General features: G+C 40.2%; 1 protein-coding gene across 6 annotated transcripts in view; it reads left to right on the forward strand.

Moving 5' to 3' along the window:
- Positions 1-13,270, forward strand: part of LOC114653838 (rho GTPase-activating protein 21-like) — a 406,130-nt gene that overhangs the window by 214,371 nt on the left and 178,489 nt on the right. For all 6 annotated transcript variants that reach the window (XM_028804387.2, XM_051928939.1, XM_051928940.1 and 3 more), the window contains one exon: positions 4,403-4,427. In XM_028804387.2, the coding sequence (XP_028660220.2) occupies positions 4,403-4,427 (25 nt within the window). The remainder of the gene's footprint in view (positions 1-4,402; positions 4,428-13,270) is intronic.

Here is a 13,270-nt window from a genome sequence, read left to right on the forward strand (position 1 = left end):
ACAAAAAAATAAAACACAAACAAAACACGAGGATTCCTCTTGGTGCTTTATCTTTACTATTCTGGCCACCTTAAGTACATATGACTAATTTTAAGAAAAAAAACAACATAACACAGATGATGAATAGATGTTAGAATTGAGGACTGTACCAGAAGTGTTCTCAGCATCAGGAAGTGACCCATGCAAGCAAGCTTTTCAAATATTAGTATGTTTTCAGCAATGTTTGCATTTGAATCAAACTACTTATAAATAAATGAATGGAATAACTTCCTGGACAATCAGTAGTGTTTATGAAATAAAAAAAGGAAATCCATAGCCATTTATTGAAAATGAATAAATACTGTTTATTTTCCTTAACTAAAAGTTAATTTATAGATAAATAATTTTTTGTAAAGAAAGCATATGCCTTAAATAAAAAAAATTGTTCTTAAATTTTGACACATTGGAAAACTTATTTCTTCACACTTCATACAGTATTTGTAGCATATTAACATACGTTAACATTATATAAAGTTATTGTCTGTCTGTATACCTGCATTGTTATCACTCTTTAATTTAATAGTTTTTTTATCAGTATGCTGCTGCTGGAGTATGTGAATTTCCCCTTGGGATTAATAAAGTAACTGTCTGTCTTTTTTTCCAATGTCAAGAAAGAGTGTTTTCTTTTTAAATTACAGATACCTTTATAGCAGTATTAAATAACCAACTTTAATAAAACAACTTTGTAAACCCCAACACAAGGCACTTTGCAAGCACACATCCGTAGTATAGTTGTTTTTATTTGTTTATTTTTTTAATGGTTGAAGCACAAGCCAGTTAAGTGATCTGCTCAAGCTCCTCTGGCAATTCAGTCCATTTCCTTACCCACCACTCCAGACTGCTTGCATTAAAACAAGTAGTTTTAAGGTCCCATAAGAGCAAAATCTTACAGCCCTGTCTCAGTGATGAAAAGACACTGAATACACACAGCAGTCTTGTGAATTTTCTAATACCATTGGATGATATGGATTCCATTGTTTCTGTAAAGCCTGCCGTGACATTTCCTAGTCTTCCAAATAATTTGTATTTGAATCTGAAAGTGTTACTGAATAATGGCATTTCATTCTTGCCTCGCTTTTCCTGATGAGTCACCAGAATCCATCCATCCATTTTCCAACCCGCTGAATCCAAACAGGGTCATGGGGGTCTGCTGGAGCCAATCCCAGCCAACACAGTGCACAAGGCAGGAACCAATCCCGGGCAGGGTGCCAACCCACCGCAGGACACACACAAACACACCCACACACCAAGCACACACTAGGGCCAATTTAGAATCGCCAATCCACCTAACCTGCATGTTTTTGGATTGTGGGAGGAAACCGGAGCGCCCGGAGGAAACCCACGCAGACACGGGGAGAACATGCAAACTCCACGCAGGGAGGACCCGGGAATCGAACCCAGGTCCCCAGGTCTTCCAACTGCGAGGCAGCAGCGCTACCCACTGTGCCACCGTGCCGCCGAGTCACCAGAATGAGAATATATAAACATTACATACCGTAAAAATATAAAATACACTGTATGTATATATAAAAACACCCACATACGTATGTGTGTATTTATATATGTGTACGTATGTATGTATATACAACTTATGCAGGTGTTCTGCAGCCATTAAAGCAATTTAAGCCTTGCAATTTGAAGCAATTTGCACAGGTGTCCCAACTTCTGTTGATTACTTAAAAGCCCTCTGTGTCTTAAAGCAGCGTTGGTACAGACTTTTGTTACTACACCCTCTGAAGTATTACTTGGACAATATTGCACCGTTGATGGCAAGAAGATGGTAATTAATAAATTAAATGAGACAGAGTATTATTACCCTTAGTGTCTGCCTTTTATTTAAAGAAATTACAAAAAAAACTATCCAAGTGTCAGTGAGTCCAGTGGCTTCCTACACAATCCAAAGGCAATTGGACACTCGAAGAAACTCTGATGGGAAGAGATGTGGCAGACCCAAAAGTCACAAGCCAATCAGAAGACAAGTTTCTAATGGTGTGATCAAAGGCGCCTCACATCTTAACCGTGCAGGTCGACAAAAAGCGAGTGTCAGTTTGTTCTGTTGAGAGGAGACTTTATGTTGTAGGTTCGACAGGGTGAGTGGCAAGAAGAAAGCTATTCTGTAAAGGACATAATAGGGCCTGGAAATACCGGCTGTGGACTACTGCAGACTGGAAGAAAGTGTTACGGACCGATGAATACAAATTTGAAATCTTATGTGTATCACGCATGGTGTTTGTACGCCATCGAGTTGATGAATTGATGGTTTCTCAGTGTGTGACACCGACTGTCAAACATGGAGGAGGAAGTGTAATGGCCTGGGGTTCTTTTGGTGGAGGCAGAGTTGGTGACTTGTACAGAATGACTGACATTTTGAATCAAAAGTTTGGCTGTTTTATCATCAAAAGGGGACTACCTGGATGAATCAAAAATTTGAATAATATTTTGTTATCTCCTTGACTTAGTTTTTTTTTTTTAAATTTTCCATTTATTTATTCTATGCCTTGATTTCATGAAACATTAAGACATTAAACTGCGTGCATTACCATAAAAACTGAAAAAAAGGAGGTGTTCTAAAACTTTTGACTGGTTGTGTGTGTGTGTGTGTGTGTGTGTGTGTATGAAAACAGCCCAAATTACTCTATTGGCTACTCTGGTTAACTTTGCTAAATGCTTATTGACAGCGTGGTTTCCTGTCTGAGATGTTTTCATATTTTTGCACTAAGTAGCCTTTTCAGAAAGTGGGGCGGAGGTGGAATGCCTGGCATTGCCATAGCAAATGAATTACGAAACAGAAGCATTTTTCAAAGTGTTGTACATGGCATATTTTACTTGCTTCATTTTCCTTTTCCTGGTGCTTGACTTTTCTCTGAATTGTTGCACATTCATTTCTGGCGTTAGTTTTGATGTCAGTCATTGTGTTGGTGAGCATTTTAGGGTGTTTGTCATCTACTCATGCTCCAGTATAATTAAATTCTTCAGATGTTGCTTATCAATATAATTGTACTCTGCTCCTCATGTCCTGCCTATACAGTACTTTTACTTTGATCATCGATGCTCGGACAGTGTGGCCCATTGGGTTATCTCTGTCACCCAGAAAGCATCATCTCACCTGTATCAGTTCACATTAGAGCTGTAGAAACAGATTACCTTTGGGTAGTGTTTAAGATGGCAAGCTGCAGTGTGAAGAAAGTTCTAAGTGGTGTGCCTGAGTTGTTAAGACACTGGACTATAAACCACTAAGCTGTGGTTCATTACCTGCATCGGCCTTATTGTGTGACACAACACGCTGAAAGGTCATATGACACATTCAAGGGGTGTTACTCTTTTCTAATCTGTCTAGTCTGTTAATAATTGAAACATTTGTCAAGGTTGCATCAAACTATTCATTTTTAGATCTTCCATCCATCCATTTCCTAACTTGCTTATTATCCATTCCATGGTGGGTGGGAGAGCTGGTGAGTATCAGTGCAGTTTCAAGTGCCAAGTGCGTACTAACTCTGGATGAGACACCATGCTGTTACATGGTTATGTCAAGCACATACCCACATGGGTACAATTTAAAGTTGCCAGTAAACTGAAAGTGATTTGTTATGGGGTGGGTGGTAACTTGAGAAAAACCCACCCAGACACTTAAAATTAATCCAGGGCTCTGAAGTCTAGAGGTACGAGGCAGTAGTTCAAATAAATGCCTTTCCTTCCTTACGCTTACATCTTCATCTATAGTAGATAGATTGTGAAGTTCATCCTCACTGGCTGCATTACATCCTGTTGTGGCGCCTGTTCAACTCTGGGTGGCAGGGCTGTTCACAAGGTAGGGTCATGGAATCCATGCAAAATATTACTTTGTCCCAGAGATAGCTCAGGGAATGTCTGGAGGTCACTGTTGAGTAAAGGGTGCAACACACGTGAATTGTGCTGCAAGTCTGACATCTATAGTAAAATAAGATGTGGCAGCAGACTGTACTAAGACAACTGTAGGATTACTGGAATAATTACTATTTATACATTTTTATTGCTGTTTCCATGAGCTTCACCAGTTTTGATCCCATGTATCTGGTATTGCTATGGCATTACAATGTAATATGTAAGGCTTATTATTATTAAGGCTGGCTGGAATTTGAACCCTGAGATGTGAAGTAACAGCACTAAAAATGACACCATGTTGCTGTCTTATACTTTGTTGTTTTACATTTGCTTCTTGCATTTCCATGTTCTCTTCTAGCTATGGCTTCATCTGATCTAATGCACTTATAAAACTTATACTACTTGCTGGTTTGGTTATTTCTTGTTGAATCAATGATTTTTTTTTTGTTTCAATAATTTTCTGAAAGTGGCACTAAAGTCTTTTCACCCTCTCTCTTTTTAGCAGGATGAAGAGAATGGCAATAGAGGTAAGGCTCTTTTTATGCTCTCATTATAGAATAGTGATGATTGAGAATTTTGAGTACAATGAATAATTGTGTCCACATCCCATTTTATTTTTGCGTGACATTGGGTGGAGACTGGAGTCCAAAATGGGCGACTGAAGGCCTGTTAATCTTTAATTTGTATTTTTGTTTTACATTTAAATAAGAATGCACTGTTGGCTGCTTCGCTAAAAAAAATTATCTGCATGACTACTAGTATTGGGGGCCCAGACGTGATTCTCAAACAAGGGTACACGTCTGGGGACAACCCGTTAAAAAGTGTGGAGTGAAGAAATCCTAGCACTACAAAGGCTCTGCCCACAGGGATTCTTCCTGAAACATCTGCCCCCAATTCCTCCAGTCTGTGCATTTTAAACCTTTGCCAGGGTTTTAGGGAGAGCGCAAAAGATACTGAACAAAAGACATGATGCTGAGAGAAAATAAAAAGCAAAAATTGCTGTTAGACATTCAAGAGCTCGGTAGCATTTATAATTAATTTGCACGTTGTAATGAGCGCTGCAGCAGTGGAGACAGACAGACAGACAGACAGACACGTAGACCACCACAGCAGTAGCACTCTGCACGTTTGAGAAGTGTATCTGTCTGATACAATATCTTTCTGTCATTTTAACTATTGCATCACCATATGACATAACAATAGCAAATAGAATTAGATGAGCATTGTGGTCTGTGGATATATAACATGTTATATAGCACTGTGGCTATTGTTCTATGGCATAATTGCATTTCCAACTATAATGTTCAATTTCTTTAGTTATTCATTAGAGTAGAGTCAGGTGGTGGATGTTGTGCATCCTTATGTGTGCATCTCCTGGTGTCACCGGGCAGATTTGTTGATTCGGGTATTTTGAAAACTGAAATCTGCATCTTCTATAGTTCTTCCTTATCAGCTCTCCTAACAGCAGTCCATGTTATAGAGTGTGACGCACCATTTGATTCAAATGCATATTTTCATGAATATAACTGCTAATTTGTTGAAGCTTACATCGACATCTACACTGAAGAACGGAGAGCACACACAGCACATGTGACATTCATGTTTACCATTCAGCCATTGATGTTGTCAGATGCCAATGTATAATCTGATTTTGCAGAAAGGCTTTTCAGGTTATCTTGCCTCAGGGTTTGTTTATTTTTAAAACTCGTAATGTTCTCTCTGAACACGACACGCACTTTTATTTCTATTTTTTTTGGAGACTTTGTCTGTAGACCGTTCATCGTAATAATTCTTTGCATTTATATAGCGCTTTTCTCTCTACTCAAAGCGCTCAGCAATTGCAGGTTAAGGGCCTTGCTCAAGGGCCCAACAGAGCAGAGTCCCTTTTGGCATTTACAGGGTTCGAACTGGCAACCTTCCAATTGCCAGTGCAGATCCCTAGCCTCAGAGCCACCACTCTGCCTTTACCACTCGTAAACAGAATCTTGCTGTCTGTTGGATCAGATTAATGAGACCACCTCTGATCTTTGGAGTACTTTGAAAGCCGTATTCATGTGGCATTGGATCAGTTTAGAAATGTGACACTCAGTGAGGAGTCTAATTGTCCCTACCCAGTTTTAAGCAAAATTCACTTCTGGTTGTCTCCATTGATTTATACATCTGGCTTCAGCGAAACTAAATGTCTACTGTCAGTCATTAACAATCGGGAGACTTACACAAGTCCTGATGAAGAATGCAAAATTAAATAGAGCTTCTGAAGCTTTCACGATTCTTTGCCGTGAGGATGGCTTAATGTTGTTTGATGCTTTTTTTCTTAAAATTATATTTTGGATGTAGCCATGATACTCTTCTGGGCCTCATAACTAGTGTATAGTTGTTACGAGTAGGAATTCATGGTAAATTGGGCATTTTATTATCAGGATTGGCTCATAAAGGAATATCCTCTGTCTGGGGCAATGTCATGATTGTCTGGACCAACATATACAGTTAGGTCCATAAATATTTGGACAGACAACTTTTTTCTAATTTTGGTTCTGTTCATGACCACAATGAATTTTAAATGAAACAACGCCGATGCAGTTGAAGTGCAGGCTTTCAGCTTTAATTCAGTGGGGTGAACAAAACGATTACATAAAAATGTGAGGCAACTAAAGCATTTTTTAACACAATCCCTTCATTTCAGGGGCTCAAAAGTAATTGGACAAATTAAATAACTGGAAATCAAATGTTCATTTCTAATACTTGGTTGAAAACCCTTTGCTGGCAATGACAGCCTGAAGTCTTGAACTCCTGGACATCACCAGATGTTGGGTTTCCTCCTTTTTAATGCTTTGCCAGGCCTTTACTGCAGCGGCTTTCAGTTGCTGTTTGTTTGTGGGCCTTTCTGTCTGAAGTTTAGTCTTCAACAAGTGAAATGCCTGCTCAGTTGGGTTAAGATCAGGTGACTGACTTGGCCATTCAAGAATTTTCCACTTCTTTGCTTTAATAAACTCCTGGGTTGCTTTAGCTGTATGTTTTGGGTCATTGTCCATCTGTATCATGAAACGCCTCCCAATCAATTTGACTGCACTTACAGTGCATCCGTAAAGTATTCACAGCGCATCACTTTTTCCATATTTTGTTATGTTACAGCCTTATTCCAAAATGGATTCAATTCATTTTTTTCCTCAGAATTCTACACACAACACCCCATAATGACAACGTGAAAAAAGTTTACTTGAGGCTTTTCCAAATTTATTAAAAATAAAAAAATTGAGAAATCCCATGTACATAAGTATTCACAGCCTTTGCCATCAACCTCAAAATTGAGCTCCGGTGCCTCCTGTTTCCCCTGATCATCCTTGAGATGTTTCTGCAGCTTAATTGGAGTCCACCTGTGGTAAATTCAGTTGACTGGACATGATTTGGAAAAGCACACACCTGTCTATATAAGGTCCCACAGTTGACAGTTCATGTCAGAGCACAAACCAAGCATGAAGTCAAAGGAATTGTCTGTAGACCTTCGAGACAGGTTTGTCTCAAGGCACAAATCTGGGGAAGGTTACAGAAAAATTTCTGCTGCTTTGAAGGTCCCAATGAGCACAGTGGCCTTCATCATCCGTAAGTGGAAGAAGTTCGAAACCACCAGGACTCTTCCTAGAGCTGGCTGGCCATCTAAACTGAGTGATCTGGGGAGAAGGGCCATAGTCAGGGAGGTGACCAAGAACCCGATGGTCACTCTGTCAGAGCTCCAGAGGTCCTCTGTGGAGAGAGGAGAACCTTCCAGAAGGTCAACCATCTCTGCAGCAATCCACCAATCAGGCCTGTATGGTAGAGTGGCCAGAGGGAAGTCACTCCTTAGTAAAAGGCACATGGCAGCCCGCCTGGAGTTTGCCAAAAGGCACCTGAAGGACTCTCAGACCATGAGAAAGAAAATTCTCTGGTCTGATGAGACAAAGATTGAACTCTTTGGTGTGAATGCCAGGCGTCACGTTTGGAGGAAACCTGGCACCATCCCTATAGTGAAGCGTGGTGGCAGCAGCATCATGCTGTGGGGATGTTTTTCAGCAGCAGGAACTGGGAGACTAGTCACAATAAAGGGAAAGATGACTGCAGCAATGTACAGAGACATCCTGGATGAAAACCTGCTCCAGAGCGCTCTTGACCTCAGACTGGGGCGACGGTTCATCTTTCAGCAGGACAACGACCCTAAGCACACAGCCAAGATATCAAAGGAGTGGCTTCAGGACAACTCAGTGAATGTCCTTGAGTGGCCCAGCCAGAGCCCAGACTTGAATCCGATTGAACATCTCTGGAGAGATCTTAAAATGGCTGTGCACCGACGTTTCCCATCCAACCTGATGGAGCTTGAGAGGTGCTGCAAAGAGGAATGGGCGAAACTGGCCAAGGATAGGTGTGCCAAGCTTGTGGCATCATATTCAACAAGTCTTGAGGCTGTAATTGCTGCCAAAGGTGCATCGACAAAGTATTGAGCAAAGGCTGTGAATACTTATGTACATGGGATTTCTCAGTTTTTTTATTTTTAATAAATTTGCAAAAACCTCAAACTTTTTTCACGTTGTCATTATGGGGTGTTGTGTGTAGAATTCTTAGGAAAAAAATGAATTTAATCCATTTTGGAATAAGGCTGTAACATAACAAAATGTGGAAAAAGTGATGCGCTGTGAATACTTTCTGGATGCACTGTAGCTGGATTTGAGCAGACAGTATGTCTCTGAACACCTCAGAATTCATTTGTCTGCTTCTGTCCTGTGTCACATCATCAATAAACACTAGTGTCCCAGTGCCACTGGCAGCCATGCACGCCAAAGCCATCACACTGCGTCCCTCCACCGTGTTTTACAGATGATGTAGTATGCTTTGGATAATGAGCTGTTCTACGCCTTCTCCATACTTTTTTCTTGCCATCATTCTGGTAGAGGTTGATCTTGGTTTCATCTGTCCAAAGAATGCTTTTCCAGAACTGTGCTGGCTTTTTTAGATGTTCTATAGCAAAGTCCAATCTAGCCTTTCTATTCTTGAGGCTTATGAGTGGCTTGCACCTTGCAGTGCACCCTCTGTATTTACTTTCATGCAGTCTTCTCTTTATGGTAGACTTGGATATCGATACGCCCGCCTACCCCCTGGAGAGTGTTGTTCACTTGGTTGGCTGTTGTGAAGGGGTTTCTCTTCACCATGGAAATGATTCTGCGATCATCCACCACTTTTGTCTTCCGTGGACGTCCAGGTCTTTTTGCGTTGCTGAGTTCACCAGTGCTTGCTTTGTTGCTCAGGATGTACCAAACTGTAGATTTTGCCACTTGTAATATTGTAGCAATTTCTCGGATGGGTTTTTTCTGTTTCCACAGCTTAAGGATGGCTTCTTTCACCTGCATGGAGAGCTCCTTTGACCGCATGTTGTCTGTTCACAGCAAAATCTTCCACATGCAAGCACCACACCTCAAATCAACTGCAGGCCTTGTATCTGCTTAATTGATAATGACATAACAACGGACTTGCACACACCTGCCCATGAAATAGCCAAAGAGTCAATTGTCCAATTACTTTTGAGCCCCTGAAATGAAGGGATTGTGTTAAAAAAATGCTTTAGTTGCCTCACATTTTTATGTAATCGTTTTGTTCACCCCACTGAATTAAAGCTGAAAGTCTGCACTTCAACTGCATCCGAGTTGTTTCATTTAAAATTCATTGTGGTAATGTACAGAACCAAAATTAGAAAAAAGTTGTCTCTGTCCAAATATTTATGGACCTAACCGTACATAACAGAAGCAAGATTCTTGCTTGCCATCCAAAATGGCAGTGTATGACACTTGTTCTTGCTGGCTGTAACAGGATAAAAAAAATTAGTTTAAGTTACCATCCTGGAGAGGGTATTGCCTGTACAAGTCCTCTACGTACCTCAAGGGTAAAGGATAATAGTTCACCTTTTGTGCACTGCAGCCCACTGCTGCTTTTGCCAGTCAAGCTGCCGTTTGTGAAAGTTGATGCATTCAGTCAGTGCAGCCTTAAAGCAACGTCCATTATTCTGAGGAGAAGTCATTCTGCTAAGCACTGTTGTTAATTTTTAAAGTTACTGTTATTTTTCTACTGTCGTCGTTCTATTTTGTTCATTGTTTATACGGGCACCGCCATATGGTTGACGGCAATGACGCTTGTTGCTATGTCACGTGGGCTGATGGTGCCTGTTGTGAAATCATGGTGGTGTTCTCAGACAGGATTTAAACAAAGGAGTAATCGCACTGTTCTTTAGGATCTTCAAAAAACAAAAATCACAAAATCAAGTGTCCGAACTGAAATGAGAGGCAAAAAGATTGATGCTTGGAAGATAGCAAGCAAAAGATCAGCACCAAAAAGGCTGTGGAGAATTTAGAGATAAGAATAACTTAACGTTCAACAATAGGATTTTATTTTGTACAAAAATCGCTAAAAAGGAAGACCTTTTAACCTGTCAGGTTGTAATCAGAATGTCACAACCTTTGAGGAAACACACCTAACAGTACAAATGCTGACCTAATGAAGTAGAAAATAAATAGCACTGTCCTTAAACAACCAAACATGGTGGTCACAGTGGTGCAGAATATTAGATTAGATGAACTATTAATCCTAAAGTGAAACAAAGATGCAGAGTAACAAGAAAAACAATACAATCAACCAGTAGATAGACATACAAATAAATAAACGTATGTTGTGCAGAAACTGCAAAATGAACTTAGAGTATGAGAATTTAGTCTGGGCCATCAGGAGGAAGCATAGGAATGGGCAGAAAAGACCTCCAGAGTTGCTTCTTAGCACACCATGAAGGAATGAGTCTGTGGCAAAGAGCGCACCTCCTGGAGGGGATTTTTCATGATGGTATCCAATTTTGTCACCATCCTCCCTCTCTTCCACAGCACCTTCCAGTGCGTCCAGGGTCAGCCCAGTGAATGGAGCAGACTTGCCTTACAAGTTTGTTCAGGCATTGAGTGCCATTTGAACTCAAGTTGCTTCCCCAAGAGACTGCAGCCTGGAACGCCACACTGGCTACTACGGACTAATTAAACATTTCTGCCAGCATTTTGCAGACCTCAAAATACCCCACAAAATAAAATCAAGCAACTATTCAGAAGACTAAATTTAGAATGAAACTCTACATCTTGGGAGAAAAAAAAACGTGTGCAGAAGGGTACCTTAAAATACCCATAAAATATTTAAAACGGTGTGGCTCATGACAGTGACTAAGCCCTGTGTCCAGTAACTGCACTATTTATTTTTTATGTGTTTTCCTTCTATATTATTATTATTTTTATTTTTACAACCTGTGCTTTTTAATCCCTAGTGTCTGCAATCACAAATTTATATGCTTGTATTCATAGTGTTAATCACAAATGGGACATTTTTTGCCTTTAAAGGAGAAATCAGTAATTTAAATAAAAATCAGCTTAGGTTTTCAATTATCTTTGGTGCTTTGACACCAGGTTTTGAACGGAATTAATTTGCAGCCATGAGGACTGAATTGAACTCAGTCATTTCATGTCATGTCGGGATTTTTGGAATGAGCTGTTCTGGGAAAACAAGTAAACAACATATACAACTAGCTGAAGTCAGTGTGCATTTTTGTCATTTAAATGACATTGACTAGTCCATACCTAAAGGGACAGAACAGACCAGAAACACTTCAAATAGTCAATGGTGATACATTGATATCTGGTTTTGCTACTGTAAAGTGAGTTGTGTTCAGGCTTGATTTCCAGTCATGATGTGCCTGGTAGGGTTGGGGGTTAGGGGAGAGGGATGGCAGGGGAGGAGGGGGTTGTGTTTCCCAAACAGTCCCAAAGACGATCAAGATGTGCCATCCAGGTGACTTGTACCTGTTAATGCTGGCATAGATTTTCCATCTCTGTTGACATATTAGGGTAGGGAGGTTACATACATAAATTGATAAAATAACAAAAGTGAAATGTTTAAGGTGGTAAGGAATATATTTTTATTGTTCAAGTTTATGAAGTTTATTTCCGTGATTTTTAATAGCAGTATCAATATTTTAGTACTGATGGATTTTTATCCTTTAAAATGCCATACAAACCATCTGTCCTTCTTGACATTTTTAGAACACACTTAGGGTGTGGAGCCATTCACATCATGGCAAATTTGACTTAAATTGTAAATTGCTTTTAATGACTTGGCATTTTTGATTTTAGGCTTTCCCCTTTTCATTTTTATAAGCCTAATGCTGCAGCTCCATGTATTTAAAGGATCACAATTTTCCTTATTGAAGTTATTTTTAAATGCATTGCTCTCATTAGTTTGGTATAATATGTAGCTTTTGCTGCATAAATGTTCATGAACAGTTTTGCCTGTGGCAAATTAAAGACTTCTGGTGGCTTTCTGCATAGTAATCTTTGGAGGTTTATTGTGCACTGTGGGATTTCCTTAATCCTGTAACTGGAAGTGCTAGTGTCTCTGCTAAGATGGTTCTTCCAAAAATATAAAACACAAGTACTGTACTGTATTTTTATATCTTCAGATATTATATACACATAAACCTATACAGTAGAATACTCTTTTAAGGTTTGGGATAATAGGGTTGTGGTGACCCCTTGTGTATGTTTGTCATGTCATTTTCTAACCTGTTTAATCCAGACCAGGGTCAAAGAGATGATATTTATTTGTGTGTGTGTGTGGATATAGATATAATATAATATAGATATATATATATATATATATAGATATAGATATATATACAGTGGAACCTCGAGATACGATCACCTCTGTATACGAGAAATTCAAAATACGAGGAAAGTATGAGCGAAAAATTCAGATCTAAATGCGAGCATTGGCTCGCGTAACGAGCCACGAGCCAGGCTGTGGGTATAGCTCGCGGCTTAGCGAGGGGGCGTGGTAGCAGTTGCGAGCCGCGATCTGCGGTGTCTGCGTTTCTCACTTAAGTGCACAGGTGGGAAACTGCCCACATCCATGATTGTTCCTGTGGCTGATGGGCTACAGCTGCCATGTCCTCCCCGCATATATAGAGAAGCGCGAGCCGGTTAAGGGGGAGAAGAAGTAAAAGAAAAGAGAGGAGAGAGAACGGAGGTTGCAGTAGGCAGGCAAGCAAGCAAGCAGGAAGTCGGTGCGGGAGAGCGAGCGTGTGCAGGCTTGCGTGTAGCTGAACAGTGAGCTGAACAGGCTAGCCAAACAGCTGAAGCAGGACGGTGTAGAGAAGGTCAGCTGCATTAAGAGTGTCTCTCCTGTTGCAGAGCCCGCAGGTGAGACACTAACAGAGAAGAAGCACCGGGGATTGTCATCTGTTTTTTAAAGACTGCATTCTTTTGACGTTTTAACCTCGTGTTAAAGGATTGTTATTCTTGTGTATTTTAAACCTCCACTTCACAAC

Source organism: Erpetoichthys calabaricus, chromosome 6, assembly GCF_900747795.2.
Source record: "Erpetoichthys calabaricus chromosome 6, fErpCal1.3, whole genome shotgun sequence".
NCBI lineage: Eukaryota > Metazoa > Chordata > Cladistia > Polypteriformes > Polypteridae > Erpetoichthys > Erpetoichthys calabaricus.